Source organism: Taeniopygia guttata, chromosome 6, assembly GCF_048771995.1.
Source record: "Taeniopygia guttata chromosome 6, bTaeGut7.mat, whole genome shotgun sequence".
NCBI lineage: Eukaryota > Metazoa > Chordata > Aves > Passeriformes > Estrildidae > Taeniopygia > Taeniopygia guttata.
This window is the reverse complement of record NC_133031.1, coordinates 12249064-12273862: the sequence shown is the minus strand read 5'-3', so window position 1 is coordinate 12273862 and position 24799 is coordinate 12249064. Positions and strand designations below refer to the sequence as shown.

Here is a 24799-nt window from a genome sequence, read left to right as displayed (position 1 = left end):
AAATTTGCTGAGGTACAAGTTTATCCTCAGGTTGTAAAGGAAGATTTCCCTGCGAACTGACATGAATGTTAAAATTTCAAATTTAAAAATGTCTCTGAATAATCTGGGGCTACTCTGTTGTCTGTGACAAGAATTTCATTTTAGTACATTGTGTCTGTATTTAAAAAAATGATCTGAAAACTGACTGGGTTGTTATTCAGAGTTGTGGAACGAATGCAAATGTTTGCTTTGTAGCTCTAGCAGTAGGTAAACATGGGTGTTTATGACACTCAGACTTGGTTAAGTGGATTTGTTCTATCTCTAAGACATCTGAAAGCTTATTATTTTGAAGGCTGCTGAAGTTTTACATGAAAGCATTTTTCTCATGAGTTTTATTACCTGCAGGATTCTGTTACCTTTATTACCTTTTAGTAATAGCTATACTTTGATGGATAATCTTGGCTATGAAATGATATCTGAATCTGCCAACAAACATCTTCCAGACGGGTACGTTGCAAGTGTTTTATCTCACAAAATGGTATGTTTTTTATCTTTTTAGATTTTTGGGATTTTCCTAGCCAGAACACTGATTTCTGATATTGAAGCTGTAAAGGCAAGTAATGCCTTCTGAATATGAAAGCAGACCCACGTTGCAAGGCAGTGTATGTTAAGATTATTGATTGGACACCAAGGCAGAAGAAATGCATGGACCACGAAATACTCCCATTGTTGAAAGCCTTATATGGATTTTTTTTCCCCTGCTCAAGGTTTTTGTTAGAAGCTATTACAAAAAAAAATCACTGAACACATGCTGTCTACCTTTTTTCTGGCAAGACAAGTCAGCGCACCAGCGTTGATCTCCGAGGAAGAAATGGAATTTCCCGAGAAATTGGCAGAACAGATTTTAAAGACTGTAGCAGGGAGCCATGAAACTGCTGTTAACCCTTTCCTTGAAGGATTGCTAAGAAGATTGTTCTGTCATCACTCCTGTCTTCTGTCTGAAAATGTAATAGTTTCAAATGTCACATGCTGATTTCTCCAGAATCTTGCAATCTCTCCAGCAGACTTATCCAGTCGTTCTTGCCAACATATCCAGCTACCATAATTGGAAATTGGGGAAAAAAAAAAATCACAAAATGTTTAGATCTTTAGTTGATTTCAGGTTGTGCAAACCCCGCGCTGTTTTGAAAAATGGAAGCCAGTTCCCAGGATAGGAAAAATCTGACGATCTGTAGCATTAAGTCTTACAAATCTCTGTTTCAGGCAAGAGGGTGTGAAGCCCTGATGCTGTTCCCTGTCTGAGAAAAATGTAAATATTCTTTATTTATAGAAGAAAAACCTTTTTAAAAATGCTTATCCTTTCAATGATCAGTAATATCTTTAAAAAGTGCTGTCTGCGTACACTTGAGAAGGTTGTTTTCAGTAGGTAGCAAGCATGCTGTGCTAGCTGTTGATGGCTTTTGTTATTCCTCTAGTTTCTCTCACAACTGCTATGTTGATCTTCACAAGTCTTAACTGCCACTGTCAGGACTGATGAAAGACTTAGAAATTCAGTGTTAATCCTTAGTGAAATATGTTTTTAAATAAGGAAGTACATATTTAGCAAAATATTAAAGTTGTTGAATTTTAAAGTCTTGTGTAAAGCTGTCAAGCCATCAGTTTTGCCTGGTTCATGGTTCAAATGTGAATCAAAATACAGTGAAGCAGAATGATTTCTTCAGTAATTTTCTATATGATGCTGAACTAGTCCTTCTTATTGTCAGGGTTTTTATTTTAATCAAGAGAAAAGTAAACTCTTCTTCCAGTCCTCCCTTTGTGGGGGCTTAGTAGATGGATCTGCAGCTCAGTAGGAGGTGCAGTCTCTTCTGTAAGACTTTGGTGTTGTATCCTCAGCTGTAAGGTTACAGTATGTGGCTGAAAAGTTTTTGGAAGTAGCTGTAGCTGTCGGTTTTACTGTAGGCCATATAACTAACATGGTTTACTGCTTCCAATGACACCAGGTTTTTCAGGGAGAGCAGGTTCATTTACAGTGCCTAACATAGTGTAAATTTTAGAAAAGTATCTATTTTTATAATATTTTACTATATGTAGTGTGCCTGAAGGGTTTAATACTTGTATTTCTAAAGTATATGGTTTTTTTTGGAAGCCAAAATTTTAAATATATTATGTCCTTTTTTCTATTATGCATGTATTAACAAACATTTCACTGGCAAAAGTTGATCAACAGTATCTTTGTGTCTGGTGAATTGTCCAGACATCCTTCTAGCTTGTAATCTGTGAAGCACTTCAGGCAGTGCTCATGTGTACTTCAGCTTTCATAGTTCTTTTTCTGGCCAGTGATTGAGACACAACAGGAAAAGGAAGCTTGTCTAAGGATGGCTGATTTCCTTACAGTAGCAGAGAATAGTCTGCTATTAACTCATCTGAAAACCTGAAAGTAAAATGGCTAGAAGTACACTGTGACTTTTTAAATTTGGAATACAACAAGAAAACAGTAGCAGTAGATCACTGAGGGGAGAGCAAGAGGCATTTCTTCTGTAAAGCTGTGAATTTGATGTCTGTATTACATCAGACATCAAATCTGATGAATCGGTTGAATCTGATCCAGGAGCAGCCAGAAATGTGTGATTGTGCTATGACTTGGCAAGCAACAGAGCAGTGGCCAGCAAACTTTGCTTTAAATTCTGGTGCTTGAAACTTTGCAACACCTCATCAGCCAATTTACTTGGTTACGGTTAATTGTGATAATCGGATACATGTAAAATCGGAGAAAGATGATTCCTATTTGGAACTTCTTAGTCATAAAACATGGCACTGAAAACACCAGCTAGGGAGTACATTTCCCTTTGCCGGTTTTTGACACAGCCAGCTCCTAATGCTAGGAAGGAATTCCAGTGATTTGGTGAAAATCATTCTGGTGTCAAAGATGGCTGTGGAGTTGATGCACTGAAATTAGCTGCTGACAAGAGCCAGCATTGCAAATTAGGATTCCAGGGTCTGCAAATCTTGCCAAGTTTCCTGAAGACTAATTAATACTTTTTTTTTTTTTTGAAGTACTGTTTGTATGCAAACCGGAATTTAACTAAAATACTGTCTTTCCGCAGTTTGCTCTTGATGGCTTTGGCCATATTAACACCAGCCTTTGTATCAGTGTTTCAGTTATTTGGAACTGAATTTGAGATAAGTTCAACTTACTTGAGGACCTTTAAATTCGTGGAGTGAATGTCTTTTTTGCCACTGTGGATAAACTTCTCTGTCCTTATTCAGTGTAATTTTTAAAATCCTGGGGCTCTAGGTTGTTTTGTCCCTGTATGTTCTGAAGTATGCCCATATGTGGCTAGTGTAATTTCAGACTTCTATTGGGAAGACTTTCTATTTAGTTTTATTTAGCACCTTCTCTGTGGACCTGCAGTGATGTCATGGCTAAAGATTTAGGTTATGGTCTAAAAAAAGTTGTCAGCAAAAGCAGCTGGGTGTGAGCCTGCCTCTGAAGCCTCAAAGGAAAAGTAATTCAGTGATCTCACAGAGAGGTTTGATACATTGTCGATGGTGAGATTTCAGCGGTTGCATTTGGAACAAGTTCACAAACACTACCAAGGTTTTTCATGAAGATGTCAAAAGAGGTCAGACTTGAAGAACTGGACTGAGAGAAGCAAACTTCAATGTGGTCACATTTATTTCTCAGAAATGAGCACAACTTTTTTCCATTAAGCTATGTATGTATGTTTCAGTCTGTTTGACAGTGCAACTGCCTCTGTTTTTAGTGATATAACTGCTTTTGGACACAGTTTCCCTGTACATGAAGAGGAGAATGTGTATAAGCACTGAAAAGAGTGTAGTAGGACCTTGGGTTGCCTTGTGAAAATCTGAATGTTTCTTCCCAAGAGATCTTTAGTTTTGGTGAGCTCATGCAGTGCCATGTGGACAGACTTGTGCTTCCAGTCTTGGAGCTTGATGTGGCCGTTGATTTGTGTGTAGAATTGCCTTGGGTTTTGCATCCCCATTCCATCCTTCCCTCTTTCTTCCCCTTACTGCCTGTGCATTGTCATGCAGCTTGAACATTGTTCAGCCACTGGAAGGGGGGCTCCTCTCTCCTCTTCTGAGTGACTTTCAATATATTTTTTTTTTCTCAAGCCTTAAATTTGATTAAATAAAATTCAATATTTTCTACTCCTGGAGTTTGATTCCTGAGATGTGTTGCTTCCAGTCGCTAATATTTTACTCTTGAAGGTTTAGAGTGGCTACTCAGATTGGGGGTCCTTGTTTTTGTATTTTGCTGAAACTAATTCTTGATATTTTTTTCTTTTCAGTTTGGGTTGTTGAATAATAGATAAGACTGATGCTTTTCTCTTCATTTTTAATAGAAAGCCATGGGCAAGTGAAGAGCTGCAGAATTGTGTAGAGTAACTATTAAATCTCTGGACATGAAAAAAGGTTAAAAGTACTGTTTTTCTTTTCTCCTGTAATGTCATCAAAACTTGTTTGTGTGTTGCTCAACAAGTGTCACTTCTCTGGGTTGGTTTTGTGGAATTCCCTTTATCAAGGCTACTCCTGAGAGTGCTATTTGGTGATGAGTGTCAGGGGCTAAGTAGTGTTACTGGGTTTTGCAAATGGGAAAGCTTTTGCAGGAACAAAGTTCTCATGTTTGTTTGCAGACATAAGCCAGTTCTCTAATTGAGAACATGAAGCCTTGTTGACTTCTAAATACAGTCTGCTTTATAATAGGTTTTTGAAGATCACTGTTCATTTTTTTTGCAATAGCTTTTCTGCTGGCTAAAAAAAAAAAAATAATTGCTGCCAAGCTTTTCAGTCTCTACCACTGCATTGTTTTGAATTTAATCTTCTAGGTCTGGACAACATGACTCTGCAACATAGCTTCAACTGCTTAAAAAATTTCCCCTGAGAACAAGTTGTGGAATAGAATCTGTTACCGTCTCATCTAGTGACCTTTTTAAATACAAAAGGATTCCACAGAAATGTTCAGAGGCATATGTTTTACTCAATTTTTTTCCCCCATTACCTAAAGTTAAACCCAGGTTCTCTTATGGGTGATAATGGAATGCTGGCTGCCTCCACATTCTTATCCCTGCCCACTTGTAATTTCTGTGTCTTGTCCAAGCACTGTGTTCGCTGGCTGTGGTTTCTTGTCAACTTTGCTTCTGCTTTTCTTCTGTCCAGAAATCAGGACAAGACTGTAGCCTCAAGTGTTTAAGAATATGACTTGTGACAGGAGCAGGTACAGGTTCAGAGATGGGCTTTAAAATTGGAGATTGAAGGGAGAGTTAGCTTAAAGATAGTTTTGGTTTTGACATGTTCACCTAACAGTTGGGCTCACAGTGTCATTCACAATGTGCCAGTTAGCCCTTTACATTGTTTCAGCTACAGCTTTAATCTAACTTGTGTTTCACGTTCCATGAGAAGCTTAAGACTTCTATATAATTATTTAAAAGTCCCATTAATACAAGAAAAATTGCAAGTGTGTATCCTACTCTCACAAAACCAAGCCCCTGAAAAATGTATAATGAGTGGTAATTGCCTGATGTTTCTCCTGTGATGTTTCTTAACACCATTTGCTTGACAGGACTTTTCCTGCTGTGTGTTGGTGGCTCAGTGAGGAGCAGCAGTGGTGCAAGTATCAGGCCAAAGAGACGTGCTAATGAGGAGTTTTTTATACACAGCTCTCAAAGCAGGAGCTGCACCTGGGCTTCAGCAGTGTTGGTTGTGCAGCAGCATGACAAATGCAAGGGTTGCAAAGCTGGTGGTGTGTGCCTGAGCAGCAGTGCTGGCTCCCTGGGAGCAGGGAGGTTAGTGGGGTGTCTCTCCTCTCAGAACCTGTAATGTTGTGGTGGCTCCCTTGACCACGTCTGCATTGCTGTGACTGCAGAGTTTCTCGAGGGTGTCTTTGATCTTGTCCTCTTCTATTTCTTGTCTCAGATCACCTGAATGGGAGATGAAATTATGACTTTTAGTTACCTGCCATGGCATAACGGTTCCCAACAATTGTGAAATAAAAGTTTGGAGTACTTGCTGTTTGTAATAAGCTGCTTCAATTAAAACTTTTTTTTTTTTCAATACATACCTTTCAGCCATTGGAAGTATTGGACAGATTAAGGTTTTTTTCCTCCTGCTTGACTTCCAAGAGCTGATTGAAAAAAACCCAGATTTTGAAATTCTAATACAGGACAATTTCTGGCACTTTTTTGCCTGTATGCTTTTTGCTACCATTCCATATTAGTAAGACTCAACTCCTAGCCTTACAGTTAGTCTATAAAATGCTATGTATATACATCTCTGGAAAAAAAGTCTTATAGATCATATCTGTTATGTCAATACTTCATAGTCGCACTGAAAGCTACAAGTTCTTTATCCCTATTGCAATATCTGTGTGGCTACAGGGATAAAGTAGAGTATACTGCAAAATCCAGCTTGTCTGTCAATACAGGGTGGCTCAAGGATTTCAAAGGCAGCTCACATTGTGTTCCATCCTTGCCCAAATACAATTGTTATTTTCAATTTATATAATTTTTGTTTTAAGCTGTGAGAAACTGCCACAAGATTTTTGGAGTCCTGGTTTCAAGGTGCTCATTTTCATTTAGTGCTACACATCCAGCATAGTCCCAGCCTGATTGAAGCATTTGAAGTCTTCCCTGACCATGGAGTGAAACTGAAATCGTGCCCTTCACATGCTTTACTGAAAGCCTCTGTGTGAAGGCAGTATTGCTAAAATGGCTGCTTTATCTCAGCTTCTGGTCTGCTCACAGCACAGGCAGAACAAATGTATGCCTGCCTATGAGCATGGGATGGACTTTCTGTGGACACAGAAATACCCTGGGACTGCCAGGCGTTAGTGCACGGTGAAGTTGGACAAATATGCTTTTACTCCAAGACTAATTTTGCTATTTTGGGACTTAGTTATGCCACAGACTGACTGGAATGAAGCCTTCCTCTCTTTTTCATTTTATTCAACTAATGGTTTAATCAGCTTTTCCTAGAGAAGGAAACTACTTGAATATGATTTTTGGTGATCAATACAGAGTGAATCTCTAATACTCATTCATTGGAGCATTTTAGGCAGCATATTTTGGTAACAGAAACCCCTTGTCGTCTTCACAAATATTCATCCTTCCATCACAGATAACTTAAAATGAAGTTACCTGAATTAAGAAGTCTGCACAAAAGGCCCATTGAGTTGTATTTCACCTCAGGACTAGTGTTATCATCTCGTAGAAGTTTGTGTAAGTTTTGAACTAGCTGTGATTCTTTAAAAGATTCTTCAAGAGTTTCTGAAAAATAAACAAATAAATGATAACCCTGAGCTGTTATCTAGAAAGAAATTATAAAGTGAATATTCTTCCTTTTTTAAAGAAAGTTCTGGACTGGCTTCATTTCGAACTGGCTATACAGGAAGGTCTTGAGCATCTGTCTTCTGCACTGAAGAATTTCTGTGCTCTTTTCTGTACAGAATTTCTTTATTGGCCTTATTCTTGAAGATGGGACCAGTTATATATTGACTGTATATAGTTAACCTTGTAGTAAATTAAAACCTGCAATGTTCAGTGCTAGAAATGTTGATTCCCATTAATTGCCTAAATGAGTTTGAGAGTTTTAATGGTAGACAAGCAGTAAAATGGGCTCTTCAGTCTTATGTGTTGGTAAAGAAAGCTACAAATGTCAAGTTTTTATTTTCAATTTACCTTTTGATGTACATAGATTTGTGGCATCTCTTTATTGTAAGAAGTTCAGATCTATTTTCAAGTTATACAGGAAAAATCTGAAGAGATTTTTATGTAACTCTGAAAATAAGCTCAGGAAAATTAGTTTGAATCTTTACCTGTTTTATTTGCAGCTTCTACAATACCTTTTTATTTATGGTTCTGGTTTATTCTGTCCTCATAGTCTGAAGATTATTTCTGCTATTTACAGTCTTCATCTATTTGTCCTTCATCTAGCCTTTATCATCTTTTTTTTATCTCCATCACCTCCACTTTCCTACTTTTTTTTTTTGTGTAGGTTTCTAGCATCATATTATGCTACTCAAATAGTGGCTGTCCACACAGTATGATAATTTGACTCGATCCTAAATAAAAAGAGCCTTCAGGCCATTCCTAAAGCCTGTTGATTTTATGAACTGAATGGTGACAACCTTTATTTCATGTTGAAGAGCTAAATCTAGACAAGAAACATGCTTTTTCATACATGTTACCTAGAATTAACAGCATGACAGTGTTTCTTAATAATTGAGTATCTTGCACAGGTAAATGCTTTTAGGAGGAAAATACCTAAATCAATGGCAGAAGCTATTGCCAAGGCATTCAGAGCCTCATTCTGCATGGCAGCATGTTCATTTGTTGTCATGGAAACCAGATGCTTCACTCCTTGTGCTGCCTGGATGGCTTTGACCACTTCCTGTGAAAGCAAAGGTAAAACAGATGGAAATCTCATGTAGGAATGCAGTAAAATGAAGAGGGAAATGAGATTGCACCCTTCAGCTTCTGAATAGAGGGAAATTATTTGTTTGCTGCAGTGCAAACTGACAATATTCAAAGATTAGGGATAACATTTCTTTTGGCACTGATCATACATGTCTACTTAGGTCTGGTCTAATAAAACTGGAATACGAATACTTAGAATTAACTATAGATGCATATCTGTCAGATAAATATATAGTTGTCTTGTTTCAATTTGTCCTTATTCCATTCTTTCATTTCAATCCATCAAACTAGCAAGGATTAGTCTTGCTTTATCAAAGTATGTGCAGAGAGTATCTACTTTTTTAGTCACTACTTCATAATAAAGCATGGCTTGGATGCTTGTGTGTAATAGCACAATTTACCAAAAACAGAAGCTTATTTGAAAATGCCAGCATGTGAAGATCATGCCAGATTTGCCCATCATGGATAAGTGGCCTCTTTGGAGCTTCCAGAGGACAGACATTTAGGACAGCTCTGGGTTGCTTTTACCATTTTAATTTGAAATTTGAAACTTATTTATGGCCATAGAAAAGCTTGACCTGCTAATTACCATTTGTCAAGCCTTACTCAAGCAGGGTCAGTGCTGACAAGTCACAGTAAGTGACTATGGTGCTCATTTTTGTGAGTTGTCTGTGCTTATGGGGTGCACAGGTTTCCCCCTTACTGGTATTGAGGCAGACCAGAGAGGTTGTCACTGTGAACCTTCATGGTGTTCATTATGAAGCTGCATGTGCTGTTTAATCCCTAGCTCTGTCTACAACCTTTAAAAATATTTGAGCAGGGCGAAGTAGAAATGGGAGCAGGGGTCGTGGTACCTGGGATCTGTTGTGGTGCAGGATGGAAGCCAGCAGCCGGTTTGCCTCTCCGCAGATGCCGCTGGGGTCGCTCACGCTGCACCACTGCACCAGCCTGCTGAGCAGCTGCGGGTCTTGGCCCAGGATTTCGGCTGCATCAGCTGGAGAGAAAAGCATCACCCAGAGGCATTCAAAATCACACCCCTCAGTCAGTCTGTCACAGGAATGCCAATGTAGCAATAACTGAGGTGGTGGACCTGTGCTCAGCAGCCTTTAAGAACTCTAGCTGAAGCACTGAGCTGTTAAAAGATCTAGGAAATATTTTACAAAGGAATCATGCAGGGGAAGGACAAAATAAGCTGTGTCAATAGACCTATCATTTTAAAAGGGCTGCTGAAGTAGGGCTTAAAATAAGCAGCTTTCTGTCTTTGAAAACAAATATTCTGTTGTGATACTTCAGGAAGCCTGCCCTTTCCCGCTTGGCTTTTGGCCCTTGCATTTTGAGCCCTGCACAAATGTAATTGTGGGCTCTTGGGAGCATGTTTGTGCTGCTTTGGTGATAATTCATTACTGTTGGTAGTGTGGGAACCCAAGTCTTAGTACAGAGTTGGCAGCATGTCAGTAATTGGATGACCTGAGTCTTAAGAATGTGTGTTGAACTGTGTATAAGGAATTATCAGAAATTCCCCTTACTGTGGAAGAGCCTTTTAATTTGCATTTCAGGAACCCTATCTCGAGACTTGCTAGAAGTATTGGTGTCTGTGGTTGACATTTGAAAAAAACCTCGCTAGATAACTTGTCCTGGGAAGTGGAACTCTATGTGAACATCTGTAACAGAAGGGATAGGTTTGATAGAGGCATCATCCTGCTCCTGTTCCTTTACCTGTCCCTTTCTCTATGCACTGCATTTCTTTTGAGATATGCTGGAAGAATCAGATGGAGCATGCACCACCAAGGTCAGTGTCAATAAACCACATGATTGCTCTGGACATTTTCTAGAAGCTGTAAGCCAGCCTATGCTCTGTCTGTTTTGGGGGAGGGAGATGGGGAAGTACACACACTTGCTTTTTAATTAGTCCAGTACGCTAAGGAACAATCCACAGGTCAAAATCCCACAAGGAATCTGGGAGTTTACTAGCTATGCCTAGCTGGCATACTTTGTTCTGAGACAAGAGTTACTGGGCATTGCAGAGCTGCCTGCATGTTGTCTCCTGTAACACAAGACTTGTTTCTAGTCGGGTGCTCCTTGTTACTCTGCAGAGATCACAGTAATCCAGCTTAGTACAGGAAGTTGAGGTAAGAGGCTGGAGGATGGAACCAGTATGAGATTTGTGGTGAAGGCAGGTTCTTTACTCAGTTTGACAGGCAGTAGAGCTCTTTAAGATAAACCCCAGTTAGTAATTCTTAACAGGAATAACTTTTCTTAACCTTTAACTTACTTACAATTTATTCAAATTTGTCATTTTATAAGATTGAACTTTCAGTTTTGGTGAAAGTACTTTGGCTACTGAAGGGCACAAATTATTCTGCTCTTCTAAATGCAAGTAATGGAAGAATCAGGAGTTAAGGTCTCTAAATTTAGAGATCTGCCTGCAGTTTTCTGTGGTTAGGAAGAAACCTGCTTCTTCTAGTCTGTAAGTCTCAGCATACCTGCTGATAGAGTAATGATAAGGCAATTGACTAATTTAGTGTGGACTTCTTAGTAGATGTGTGTTCATAAGAGTTTCAGGCTGAGTTAATTAAAGGCAATGTTATCTTATGGGTAAACAGAATAGAAGATAATTAAAAGTGGGAGAATTGTGTGTTCATAGGTGGGAATAGATAAACATTGAGTCTCCTACATATTTTATTCTACATTGCATTTTGATAATTAATTTGTTTCTGATTCAGAAGTTGTACCTTGTGCCAATTTCCAAGTTTGTATTAGGGCTGGTAAATAAAATTAAAAAAGATAATTTAGTGTTTGATAATTTAGATCTATGTTACTGTGATGGCTCAATTTTAAATGTCAAACACCTTGTCACAATTGAGATAATTTCTCCAAAGTTATCTTACAATGACTTCTTCAAAGTCTCAGAACAAGAAGATGCTAGGTTTCTATGTGTCTTGCAATATTCATTTCCTATCACAGAGAAATGTAAGTGAAAGCAGCTTTTCACTGGACTGGAAGTAGTGCAAATTAATAGAAGGACTAGATCTAAATTTTTTATCATGCATGCTAGTTTGATAAAAGATGCAAATAGTTCTTATATTAAGTGGTGTCTGTAGTAGTGCAATGGAGTGCAGCATGGAATGTAGCAGAGTGAGCTTTTATCCTCTTCTATATAGCTAATGAAGTGATGTCTTTAATTGTCCTATGTCAGTTATCACTTCCCATCACAAAATGGTCATAACTATTCTAGTTTTAACTTGTTATTCCTGCATGTCAATGAATCTGTACTGATTAGTACTCTAGAGCAGCTGCTCTGGCAATATGAAAGACAGTACTAAACTGCATGACATTTGTTTTGTGTCATGGTCTGCTAAGAGCTAAGTAAGCCTAAGGATAAATTAGGATATTGAAGTATATCTTAATGTAATTCTGACATGGTGCATTTTTCTCAAAATGCAACAGTGTGCACAGAAAGATTCTTGTTGCTTTTGCATACCTCCTCAGTGCTAAACTGAATGAAATACAAGTATATAATCTAAAACATTGACATGAAAAGTAAATTCAGCATTTGAGCCACATGAGCAAGATAAAACTGGCAACATGTATAGGACTGGTAGAAATTAATTTCTCCTGCCTTGCTAACTCCCTTTATTCCTTTTATGTTCTCTAGTTCTTTATTGATTTGCTGTCCTGTGATTTGACACTAAAACCTGTCTCTTTTTCATCATACTCATGCCTTGCTGCTGTATCGCTGCTGAAAAACATCTTTTTGGGCCTTTGCCTGCTCTCACTGACTGCTACAGATTCGTTCCATGTGGTTTGTTTCTCGACTACCTCTGAGGCTGACTGGGGCAGTCTGGAAAGAGTGCAGCCTCTGGCAATAATCTCTGCTGGAAGCTCTCCAGATGGAGTGGAATTGGGTTAGCAGGACACTCAGCCCATCCTGCACAGCCTTGTTTTGCAGGGTAAGGGAGGAGGGGAGCTGAGGCTGGTCTCAGTGAGCACTGGCAGGTGCCTACCTTGTCCATCTGCTAAGGTCCGTAGTGTTCCCAGGAGTTTGAACTGCACAGGGGGGCTCTCTGCCCTTAGAAGCGCCTCGATCCGCTCTGCGACACCTTCCTCCAGCATCTGAACCTTGCTGACAACTAGAACATGGGAAAGAGGGGTTGATGTCAGGCTCAAACACTTGAAAATGTATATATTAAATAAGTGCTGTGAATTGTGTGCTGTGTTTGGCTTCTAGTAAAAAGTCCACCTTGTTAGCGAGCTCAGAAATCAAGTCAGGACTACCCGATTGCTTAGACTTCCCTTTTGGGTTAAAACTTTCATAGTAGCTGCTCTTGGGTAGTTTTGGTTACTTTTGATCTTAGCCTGACCCAGAAAAAAGTACATAAAACACAACATTGTTGTTTCTCTTCCTTTTCTAGTTGTAATAGATTATCCATCCACTTGCCCAGTCACACAGCCTGTTCTGTGCTAGCTCATCTTAACTGGGGGGCAGAAGTGATTTATTCAGCCATATTTCTTGGATATGGCTTTTCTTTTTGTATTAGATTTCACTGATGCCCTGTTGTTTGTGCTTTTGTTTCTGTGCTTTCCTCTGCTCCAGTAGCTGGTGCAGTAAATCCTTTGTAATAATCAGAAGCTTGTCTGCAAGAAGACTTAATATTGCTTAACTGTGGTGCCAAAAGCTGCTTCCTCCAGAGCAATCTTTTTCCTATCTTCTGCATATATTTTTGGGAGAGTGGTGAGGAAGATTGGACAGTGAAATTAGGGAGAGAACTGTTATATCCCTCATCCTTTTATTGGGCAAATCGAGAAGCACACCTTATTAAGTAACTTGCTCTTGATGTCCCTGTTTTTCAGTGGCAAAGACTGACTCCTTTTACTAGATCATAATGACTTTTAAATGTTTTATAAGCATCTGTTTTCTTTTAAAATCAATGCTTGAATTGAAGAGTTCTATGTCTATTTCCAAGTGTTCACCAATATTTAATTCATGTTTATGGATTTCCACTCAGTGTCTTTCATTTTTCTTTTTCAGGTAGCAGATTATATTGTTGAAAGTGATAGAGCTTGTGTTTCTAGAAGTGTTTCTGTTAGAGACTACCTAACAGATATTACAGATATTTTTATGAATTTATGAGGAAAAGTATATTGTAGTGTCCACACACTTGGAAACATCTAAAATTATTTGTAACAGACTTGAACAGAACAGATAATCAAAATGCTGTATGTTGATATTTTATAATTGAGTTGAGCTTTTTAAAATGCAGCTTCAAAGAACATTAAGATTTACTGGTTCTGTAAAATATGAATGAATATTAGCTTTATAGAAGAGAAAGTTGGACATCCCTACCAGGTGTCTCCACTCCATTCTCTGTGTTTTAAGTCATGAACCCTGTTCTGATTTTTCTTGTCTTGAGCTGTTGTGTGCTATTAATATGAAACTACTTCTGCAGCTAGTAATGAGATTACACTTTATGGTATTTCAACTCTTTATGTAGATGAGGAATTCCTGGTGAATTATTCAAATACATGTTCTTGCAGGGGAGGGGGAAAAGGTGAATTGCCCCTCAAAACCCAGGGGCCTGGTGCTGGTGCTTGGGCAGAGCTGCAGGGATGACCTGTGCAGAGGGAGCAGTGGGGTGTTGTGTTCAGGCTGCACCTGGAACTGCGAGGCTCTGCAGGGCGCTGAGAGCAGCCTGCTGGACAGAGGTGTCCCCGCTCTGCACCTGCTTCTCCAGCAGATCCAGGAGCTGGTGCACGACTCCCAGCTGGAACATTCGCAGACAGTTGCCATCTGAAGAGAGAGGCAGAACCAAGCAGGTGAGAGAGGTAAGAAACACAATGATGCAAATTCAGAATTCAGGGAGCCTTTGCCTCGACTATTTTCATTTGTTGCTAAGATCAAGACTGTAGCTTTTGCATTGTTTTTTCTTACCTTCAGCTCTTTAGAGGCAAGTATCAGCTACCTGTAAACTGATGCTGAGACAGACTCTAATGGAGCTTAGCTCGAGAGAGCTATCAAGGGACAATCACTGTCAAATTCAAAACCATAGGTTCCCCAGTCCTTTTCTTTTCCCTCAGTGCTGCTGCATTTTCCACTACACATGTAGTAGAATACCAATGGCATTTTTCGCTTCTCACCAGCTCCTTTAATTTTGCTATTCTACTGATTTAAGGCTCTATTGTGAAACCAGGGATCTTGCCCACCAATGGTAAATCTGATTATTAGTTCTGTACTGCTGTTATTCTTTATTTTCTATGAAATAAATAGTCATTAATGACTCCTTGAAAGAATCAGAGCCAGGTTTTTCTTACCTCTTTTGAAAAACCCATTTTCTGAAATGAGAAGTCTTTTTGTGTTACACTCACATGAAGCTCAGAAAATATGATAGGACCTGGAGAGATCTGGTTTATTAAATCCCAGTGAAAGAGCAGATTTGTACATTCCAGAAAACTACCACTTTGCCCAGCAATGCTCTGCAAGTATTTTGTCAGTGCATGTCTGGATCTCACCTCCTGTCTTTGAAAATTTGCTCCATATAGGTGTGGAGCTTTGTTTTCAGAAGCTGCTTAGCTCACCTAGAAAATAAGAGTTCTGCTGAAGAGCCAAAGGAAGCCCTCTATACTACAGATGGGATCCTTTCTGAAGGAAGTGTTTTGAAGATGCCGTTTGGAAAACAATTTTCTGTATTTTGCTTTATGCAGTTTGTTATGCCTCAAGAGAAGTATATACCTGACACACATGAACACTTCCTTATTTTGTGCTTTTACCTTGTGAAAGCTGCTTATTAAAAATGGCAAAACAGTGTGAGCACTAAATACAAAGATATATTCACCTGGAATAAAGGGTTATCCATGGACCTGTACACACCTCATGCAAATACATGGTCTGGCCAACAGTAGCTCCAGTACTTTGTTGCAGTAATAAGCAGACGGGACTCAGTTTCTTCATGCAGAAAAGCCAAATGTTAAAGCCCATTTTTTATAGTTTTCAAGACCTCGTGTATAACTCTAGTTGGTTAATAACTTTATTTCCACTCAATTAATTAGTTAGAAAATGCTTGTGTGTTTATGTGCAAAGACTCTCTCTTTACCCAGGTGTTTACATATTTTCTTTGTGGATTCTCATGGGACAGACTCCTTTTTTGCAGCTGCAAATGGTTCTCTTACCAGAAGAGAACCTTTCTCATTCCTTTGATTCTTTCTTATGGGAACTTAGAGGCTTAGCTGGTAATTCAGCAGTAAGGCCTTTTTAAAAAAAAAAATACCTCTAACTGTATGCAACAGTACTTCTCATGGTTTGGATGTTATTTCCACCTCAAAGTCATAGACACTTCTGTTGTTTTTTGAATGAGTGCCTATTATTCTCTTAATCTCTTAACATTTCACTTAGTAACCTGTTTTTTCTCTGTATTCTTACATATGTTGGATCAGAATTTGTCAAATGTAGTTGGATATTTTCATGAGAGAACTCTGTGAAGTAGTTAGGATTCTACTCACACAGAAATCTTTTGATACTATTTTATGCATATATTCTCTAAAGCTGATGGTTTTGCTTGTCATTCTTCAAGTGCTCTCTTGCCTAGTCCTAATCTTTGGAGATCAGAGTATATGAGGAAAATTGCCTAGTCCTCCTTAAAAGCAGGTTCCAGAGAAATAGGTCACCTCTTTTGGTCTGATAAAATTCTACGGGGAAAAGATTTTGATCTTCATATAGACCAACCTTAATTGAACTTAATTTCTCTCCTTCCCCCACCTCTCAAACTGAAGAATGTCAGAACATTGTTTTTTTCCCCTCATGTAGTAAAGTGCAAATAGGCAGAGCCCATTAGTGGTTGCCTTGCTTTGATTGTCACAGAGCTCCAAATTGCTTTTCTCTCCAATGGAGTTTTTGCTTGGATAGCAGCAGAACATTCAATTTAATGGCTCATAGTTAAAGTCTGATAGGAACAGCCACTTTTCATAGCTGCAAAAGCTGTCTGTCATCTTTTCACTGCCTAGAAGTCATTTGATGCTCAGAACAGATTTCCATAGGATTTTTTTTCTCTGAGATTAAAAACTGCGCATACATCAGTGGCACAGACTGAGGCATGAGAGGGATTATTCACTTCTTCCACATGAAACATCTAGTCCTGTTGTGGGGAAGATGGGGGGAGAAGAGTGAGTGACAAAGCAAGCCATTCAGCTGAGTAAATTGAAATAGCCAGTTAAAGGCACTGGGGGCACTTCTGTGGCCTTTGTAGAGCCATGATGCACAATGGCTGATTCAGAGTGAGGTATAAGGCGAGGAAGAAAGGGAGTCTAGAAAGGTTGTGAGGTGGAGGTGAAGAGATGTGTGGATGATAGCTTGCTTTAAAAAAAAAAAATAACCAAACCAACATTAAGACAGATGTGAGGGATTTTTTTCTAATAATTAAGCACCTATTAATGCAGAATGTTGCTGTTAAGGCAGGGACGGGAACAAAGAGATTCTATCTTCAGAAGGCAAAGAATGATTTTTTTTCAAAAGCACTTCTCTTTTTTATAGAGAACATTGTGAACATTAATTATATTGGTTTTAAAGTAAAAACATTTCACTTGATTGGTACACGGACTTAGGTCAGTGTGGTAGAACATATCTATAAACCATATGAATGGAAAACAAGATAATAGATTGTTTACGTTCTTCCTGGACTTTTTCCCAGGCTTAGCCTGGCGCAAATCTCTCTTTTTCTCTCTGACTGAACTGAGAATATGCACACAGAAAGTTGAGCAATTTTGTTAATTGAGTTTGAAGCCAGTACAGTAGCAATCAGTGAGATAGGACAGAAAGTGTGGGGAGGATCTTTTGCTGATTGATTGAGTACAGCATGTTTTCCAGGAGTCTGCTCATAAGAATATCTCTCTCTTTGAAGAGTATAAAAGCTCATTGCTTTCTACAATAGGAATTGAAAGATAAAATGTCTTATATTGAGATTTCTTCCCATCTCAATGTCTGAGCAAACCTCCCCTCCTAAAACTGATTTAAAACATAAAACAGCAGTAACTCTGATTTTTTTGTTTGTTTGGGTTTTTTTTTCTGTGTGTTTTTGGTGTTTTTTCTGGTGTGTGGGGTTTTGTTTTTTTATTTCTAACAAACATATTTGCCATTAAGTATTTCCAGAGTCTCCGCTCTAATGAAGTGTGGTTCAGAATAAAAAAAGTGCGAAGGCTTGCATACTTGATCACCCCTTTGTTTACAATTGTGGCCTCCAAATTATTTTAGTATCAATAGCATCTGTAACTTAAAAACATGCAAGTCTCTAATCTGCAGAACGGAAAGTAACTATTTCAGAACCAGGGAGTAGTGAAATCTGATGGAGTTGGTTTTCTCTGTGCTCACAAACAGTGGCTTTCCATCTTTGAAGGGTAGAGAACAACCAACCTTACCATTTCTTTTGTAAAATTAGCAATAAGCCCCTGTCTTGTACCTGCAAGTGTCTAGATGTGGTGCAAATATCTGTGTTCTAAGAGATGATGGAGCTCTTAGGAAAAACCTTCTCTAAGTACTTATTTGTGTTACGAGAAATAGAGACTATTTCATATCCGATTATAATTAGCCCCCAAACTGAGCTGTTCTGTCAGTCAGTGATGACTTAGTTTGTTGTTAAGGTTAATAATTGAAGACCTTTATGTTGTTGATTGCTTTGGGGTTGAGAGTGGTGGGATGCAGTGTAAGTGGCCAGTTCTTGATATTTTATTTTTTAATCTGTATTGCCCAAAGTGCAGCATAGGAGTAATATAAACTAAGTTACTGTTAGGCACAAGCACTGGGCTATAGGCTATAGAAATGAAAAGTGTCCTGCCTAAGAAGACTTCCTGCAAGAATGATAAAAGAGATTGCGAATAGGTCCCTGTTTAAGTAAAAGAAGCCAACAGAAATGGAAATTCTTCTGCTAAAGAAACTTTTGGATGTTGATTCTTTATATACCTGGCCAGTAATATTCCCCTTTTTACCTCCAAGAAGCAGAGAGACAATGAGATCTGATGCAGCCTTCATAATGCATGTATCTTCAGCCTGGGAACTGCCTTGGAGCCTCAGCAGGATCTCGGACAGCACCTCTGGCACACCTGCATCCACCAGCTGCACTTTCAGAGCATCTGTAGAGATCACAGTAAAAGCACATTAAAAGGTTGTTGGCTCTTTTTGGAAGCATTTCAAACTAGAAAGCTAAATCCTTGAACTTTAGCCAGTTGTTTTTCAGGTGCAGTCACTGTTTTGGTTTTGCTTGTAACAGCTTTCTGGAGCTAGGATGACACCAAGGCAGAATGAGCAAAGCTTTCTGCATTGGTCTTTGACATTTCTTGTGCTGCCAGTCATGAACTTTCATGTCTTTAAAATCTGTGCCAGATATTGAGATATTTTTAGTGAAGCAGTGTCAGTGCTTGTTGTACTGCTGCTTAGAGTGTGCATCTTCAGAGTCACAGAATATTCTGAGCTGGAAGGGATCCACAAGGAGCAGTGAGTCCAGCTCTTAAGTAAATGGCCCAGACAGGGATTGAACCAGTACCTGGTTGTTCTGATTTTTAAAATTAAAAAAATTAGCTACGTTGCTGCTTTCCTCTTAATCAATCACGGGGAGTAAGTATGAATCTGCTGTCTTTTGGATTGACTGAAATGCAGTGGAATGGTACTCTCTCCTTCCTTTCTTTCTTGTCTCACCTGTTCATGTGTTGTTTGGGCCAGGATCTCACATGGTCTTGGGGCTGATTTCTCCCAAAAGGTTCCCTTAGCAGGATTCCATGGCAAACTTGGATCCCAGGCCAGTACAAGACCCAGTCTCCCCTTGCTCCCCCCAGACCAAAAGGAGCCTTACCATTTTCTGCAAGTGCTTGCAGGACCTCAAAGACAATTTCTAACTTCTCATGGCTCTCAGCTCTCCTCAGTTGTTTCACCAGTTGTTCAGCAACTTTTGTCATGCTTAGAGCTTCCTTGGCTGAGTCTGTGTATGTGATAAAATCAGGATTTTGAATTTTTTTAATTTGATTAAACATTTAAAAATATCTCCCTATGATCTGAAGTCATTAGGGAAGGCATTTTGAAGGCATTTTCTGTTCTTGTAGACTCTTCTGTTTCTTTGGACAGCACTGAGACAGCAGAACTCTATCCCTTCTCCTCCCAAAGTTCTTTAGCTGTTTTTCTGTAACTTCTGTAAACCTCATAGGTATCAAATTAATCCTGGCTTAATTTCACTGACTCATACAAGTCCGTTTGTAGTATGATTATTTAATATAACAATTGGCACATGTCAATTTGCTGTAGCAGTACATTTTTTGTCTTGATTAGTGCTTCTAGTCTTGCTGGCATCCTAAACATTTGCAGGATGGGTGTTAGCAAAGCTTGCCACTATTTGACATAGAATACATTTTAATTGAATATGGTATTACATAATAGAAGAGATATAACAAAGACAGACCTCCTTAGAGAATAATGTGACAGTGTGATATCATGTCCCTTCCCTGCATATCCCCCTAAATGCAGGAAGCAGTAGATCAAATTTTAGCCAGACCATATATAGAGAGTGGTCCTAACTTTGTACTTGATCTTTTTCTTCCATTACTACTCACAACTTGTGTAAAGTAGGGCAAATATGTTTTAAATTAGTAGAGAGATGCTTTTTCTTGGAAAATTGTGTAAATTGAAATGGTAACTGTTTCAGTAAGGTTTAGAAACTTAATTATTAAATAGAAATCAAGTTTTAATAAAAAAGCTTTTAATGTGCCAAATCTGAAGTAGTTGCAACTGTCAATTTATCATATGAAGAGATTGCATAACTTCATTTGGGGTCAAAAGCTGGCTGTTAAAACTTAATTTTTATAATGTAATATAAGTAATTGCTGGTACTCCATAAAAGAGTAGTTATTTCTCCAATCCATATCGGGACCTGTGGCCAGTTCCTGATTAGATATCATTAGTGTTTTAAAAACAAAGCCCAAACACCAGCCCTACCCCACCCCAAAACCAAAGGAGAAAACAAACAAAACCCACAAACCTGTGGGCATGGAAAGGCAGTGATAGGGTGGAGATGATATTTTGCTCTAAAATGCAGAAACTTAAAAAAACTTTAAAAAAGACCTTACTTACCAAGGTCTGCCAGATTGTACAAGGCTAACAGAGCAACGTGGACAAGAGGTTCACTGTCTGCATAGTCAGTTAATATTCGGACCAGTGATGGGATCACTCCAACCTTCACCAGCTCTTCCTGAAGGCTGCCTGGTCAGAGAAGCAGAGGTGTTAAAGGTGGTTAAATCAGGTACTGATTTAACCAGTGGAAAGGGTCCAACTGAGATGCTTAGCAGCAAGGTAGTCTGGTTCTTTCTCACAGTGTTAGAATTTGTAAAGCTTTTGGTGGTGGCTCCAGGCTAATATGTGTGTGGAGGAAATGCAGCTTTGGGACAGATTTTTGCTAAACCTCCTGGTTTGTCTTTGACTTAAGGTATTAAGCCACTGTCTCCATCCACATGTGCTTCCTGAGGAAAACCCTGATAATTGTTTTCTTTCTTTTTGTAGTTACTTTTGTAATGAATAAAAGCTTAATATCTGAAATTATTTTGATGGTACCAAGAACTGTAAGATACACAGTTGGACAGTGATGGTTGCTTAACAGCACAAGGACATTGCTTTTGCAACAGTGTCTTGCTGAGAGCTGGGCTGCTGCTTGTGTGACAGAGTGCATGATAAACACCAGGAAGGGCCTGGTGCTATTGTGTCACAGCAATTGAAATTCAGACAGGGAATTGGTGAAGTTAATTTTTCTTCTCTTTGATGCATTTATTGCTGTGTTAGTAATAGGATTTATTAAAGCATGTCACAGTTGTCTTGGCAAATCTGTGCTGGGCCTGCGCTCTGCCAGAAGGGGAGCAGATGTGCAGGATGGCCATATGCTGCAGCACTGCTGTGTACAGGAGTTACATGAGCTGGGAATGAAATTTTAGGGAAAAGGTTTTTTAGACTATTGTGTCATTCCCTGACCAATACATGTAACTCACAGGGAGCTTAGTGGAATCTATACCAGGTACCTATCATGCTTGGATTTCACAAGAACAGTGAAGGAGGCAAACCCACAAATTTCTAAATAAAGTTGTGCAGATCCACACTAGAAGGATTAGAGAAAAGAGATTGAAGGCAGAGAGTAATGGATACAAGATACTGGGTGAAAATTTCCATATTACTTGCAGTGTAGAGTAGACATTTTGGGCAGTCTGGGAGTTAAAGGTAAAAAAAGTCTTAAACTGTTCTGGGCAAGTAAATGAAAATTGTTTAACTTGTGAGACCAGCTAGTAAGCTGGTGTCCAGGGAATTTGGAGCACAAAGATCTCCTGCATGCAAGCAGTGGTTCTTAGAGAAATCTATTCCTTGCACAGATAAATATCTCAGTATTTTTATCTATTTTTTCTTAACACACTTTTTAAACAAGTGCTTTGCTTTATAGATGTTCTTATTACTTTGTAAGACGTCCAAGCTATACAGGATTTGGACCCAAGGCAAGTCTGCACAATTGGTTAAGATACGTGTGAGGCTCTGCTCCTCTTGTGATTTCAAAGCAGTTCTGACAGATTTGTGCCACTTGAAGCAGAAACGTAGGGGGGAAGCCCAGAGTTCAGGCAGTGCTTGGGGTGCATTCAGCCAGGTGTCTGTGAGCTCTGTGAATTGCATACCTAACTGGAGGCTGAGGTGCATATGTGCTCAGGTCTCATAAAGTTATTATGAGTTATAGGTTACAATGCCTTTTAAAGAATGCCTTAGAGCCAGGGAAAAGCAGATTCTCTTCAGTGGATACTTACGGTTATCGTAACAGATACGGCCAATGGCCCTCCCAGCATGGAGCAGCATTTCTTGGTCTGTGCTCTCTAGCAAAGGTATCAGTGTTAGAACCAAATTTGCTTCAATACATGGTTTCTTCATTTCCTCTGTGTAGAAAAAAGAGAGGGAATTCCAGGCTTTTGCCATGTAGGAATAAAACAATTGCAATAGGAGTAGCTGGTAGCCGTGAAACAAAATTCAAGAGTGAAAACATGAAGCTAATGTGCTGTAAGATTCCTTGTAGTAATATTTGAGCATGACTCACCATTTTTGGCTATCTCTGAGAGCACATGGGCTGCCTTCACTGCACATCGTGGATTGCCCTTCAGGATTTTTGCCAAAGTTGGGAAGATCTTACTCCCTCTGAGTAGGTGGAAGGATCTCTGCTCTGCAGTGATAAGAGTGTTAGCAGTACCTGCAGTAGGTTTGCAGCTGTTTTATTCACATGTTCCTTTGTTTCCTAGAGTTCTGAGTGGCTATCTGTGGGATCCAAGCCTCTGATTTAACAAGGTTCTTAAAGGCTGTCTGAGTCTGAATATATGGGCACAGTCATCTGCTTGAATTGCAGCAAGTGTGGTTCCAGCTGATTTCTCTGCTTTATGCTGAATTGAAGCAGGGGTGGCAAGGCAAAGAGGAAAACAGTTTCATCTTCTCTGACTATAAAAGGATGCCTGCATAAGGCATGGGAAGTCAGGGATTAAGATGCTATTCCTGAGGTATGGCCTAGCAATTAATTCTGTAGGTAGGCACTGCATCTTTTATTAGACTAGCAATTAGAACAGACAATTCCCTTAGCCTTTTTTCATCAAAAATATGGCCAGCTGTCCTGAAGATGGTAAAACACCATCTGCCAGGTGACTCACATAAATGCAGGTTTATGTCATTTTAGGAGAATGTGCAAAGGCTTTAGGGACTTTTGTATAAGTAGCCTAGAAACTACTTTTAAAATGCCTGACTTGATAGGGTCACCCTAAATTAATCCTAGGAGTTTGTTATTACAATAGGATATTAAACCTGGAATTTCTCTGGAGTGTTTGGTATTTTAGTGACCAGAAACTTTATGTGGTGACAGGTAATTTTGTGAGTTTTATACTGAGAGAAAAGAAAGCAACACAGCTTGAGGACAGCTATAGTTCAGCAGCAATCACTTCTTGAAATAGATTATCACAATAAACAAAACCTGCCATGAATTCTTTTGAATTGTGCAAGTGGTTAATTTGTGATCCAGAGTGATACTTAACTATCTTCAGTAATAGCCAAGAGAATCCCATTCAAACTTTCAAGGATCTGATCTTCAGCTTCTGTGCCATCACCACAAAGCCCAAGGTGTTCCAGGTGCTTATTCAGGGTTTCTAAACAGAATGGGATAGAAAACTTTGATGAGCCAGCAGGGAAAATATTGAATTCCTTGTGGTAGTGCTTTTCAGTGCTAATATCTTATTATAAAATAATTTCCTGAGGGATGAAGATCTAAATATACTCATTTATTCCAAGAGCATGAGGTCAAAGGCATGGTCACTTCTCAGACAGCACATAGCTCTGGAGAAGACTTAAACATGCAGGGATAAATTCTATGTGGAAACAGACATTAACATATAATAACTGCAGCAGAGTTTGAGGTGGGGAGGAGAGAGGAATAATTGCAGGACCCAAATCAAGCCTGTAATTTCTAAATAAGTTTATCATAAAGACAGTACTTGCAGCTCAACTATCTATCTACTGTGGCAGTGGCCAGTAGCAGGCCCTGAAAGGATGCAAGAAATAAATAAGGTAAAATACTTCTCCCTTTGTTTCTAGCAACTTTGGCCTTTAGCAACATTCCTAGTATTTACATCAATATACATCTATTACGTGTTGATCAACTTTTATTTGGATTTTTTTTACCTGTATAAGCTAGTTCATTATTTTTTATCTCTGTCACACAGTTCTATGGTTTCACTGTTGTAAGAGGAAGATAGTTCCCTTTGTCTTAAAATATTTACCAAAAAGGTCAAAGTTGATGGCCTTTGATGAGTTGCTGTTGTAAGAGAAAGGGATTATCCTTCACAATATATTAGCTCTTCCATGTCTGTCATAATCAGATGGAGTTTTATTATAGTCCTCCTTTGTAATTCCTCTGCCAATTTGCTTAGTATAAAACAACTCCTTACCATTCTGCTATTTCTAGGTCATTTATGAATATATTGAATTACACAGGTTACTGCAAAGGTAACCTCTAATAATTTGGGCTTTCTATTGTAAAAGCAGCCTTTATTCACCTCTTCAGACTTCATCAGATAATCGTTTCTCATATCCCAAGATAACTTAGATAAAGGTTACTGAAAGGTTTGTAGACATTGAAATGCATTAACAGTATCTCCTTTATTGACCTTCTTACCAGCTTAAAAATATGTTCAGAGACAGGTTGAGACAGGCTGTGGAGGTTCACCTCCAGAAAAGTCAGAGAGTCTGTCCTTTCTCCATGTTCGTGTTTAGCATCTCTGTGCTTTACTATAAGCCTTACCTGTGCAGAGATCAGATTTCTGCATTTTAATTTCCCACATTCCTTGCAAGTGTTTTTGTAAACTCATCC

At 38.9% G+C, this 24799-nt stretch overlaps 2 protein-coding genes across 4 annotated transcripts in view; one reads left to right on the top strand and one right to left on the bottom strand.

The window, feature by feature from the left end:
- Positions 1-4157, top strand: part of TSPAN14 (tetraspanin 14) — a 34413-nt gene extending 30256 nt beyond the window's left edge. For both annotated transcript variants that reach the window (XM_030275866.4, XM_002193905.7), the window contains one exon: positions 539-4157. In XM_030275866.4, coding sequence (XP_030131726.1) covers positions 539-610 — 72 coding nt within the window. In that variant the 3' untranslated portion in view covers positions 611-4157. The remainder of the gene's footprint in view (positions 1-538) is intronic.
- LOC100222268 (rap1 GTPase-GDP dissociation stimulator 1-like) lies at positions 3507-23574 on the bottom strand. 2 transcript variants are annotated; one of them, XM_030275864.4, is made up of 12 exons: positions 23469-23574; positions 22493-22615; positions 22209-22334; positions 20509-20637; positions 19241-19366; positions 18381-18524; positions 14065-14199; positions 12416-12541; positions 9266-9405; positions 8259-8385; positions 7134-7262; positions 3507-5918 (listed from the first exon to the last, which is right to left on the bottom strand). In XM_030275864.4, exons 3-12 carry the CDS (start codon positions 22327-22329, stop codon positions 5785-5787), a joined length of 1311 nt encoding a protein of 436 aa, XP_030131724.4. In that variant the 5' UTR covers positions 22330-22334; positions 22493-22615; positions 23469-23574; the 3' UTR covers positions 3507-5784. The 2 variants fall into 2 exon arrangements, with proteins under 2 accessions (XP_030131724.4, XP_072787084.1); XM_072930983.1 differs by lacking the exons at positions 22493-22615; positions 23469-23574 and having other exon boundaries at positions 22209-22385.
- Positions 23575-24799: the final 1225 nt, after the last annotated feature.

What these genes read in the sequence shown, in the direction of transcription:
- LOC100222268 (XM_072930983.1), bottom strand. Translation starts at nt 22,374, where the DNA reads ATGGCAAAAGCCTGGAATTCCCTCTCTTTTTTCTACACAGAGGAAATG. An exon ending in GCAAGCACTTGCAGAAAATG is followed by an intron (nt 18,525 to 19,240) that starts GTAAGGCTCCTT and finishes TGATCTCTACAG; the next exon opens with ATGCTCTGAAAGTGCAGCTG. An exon ending in GACCTTAGCAGATGGACAAG is followed by an intron (nt 9,406 to 12,415) that starts GTAGGCACCTGC and finishes TTTTCTCTCCAG; the next exon opens with CTGATGCAGCCGAAATCCTG.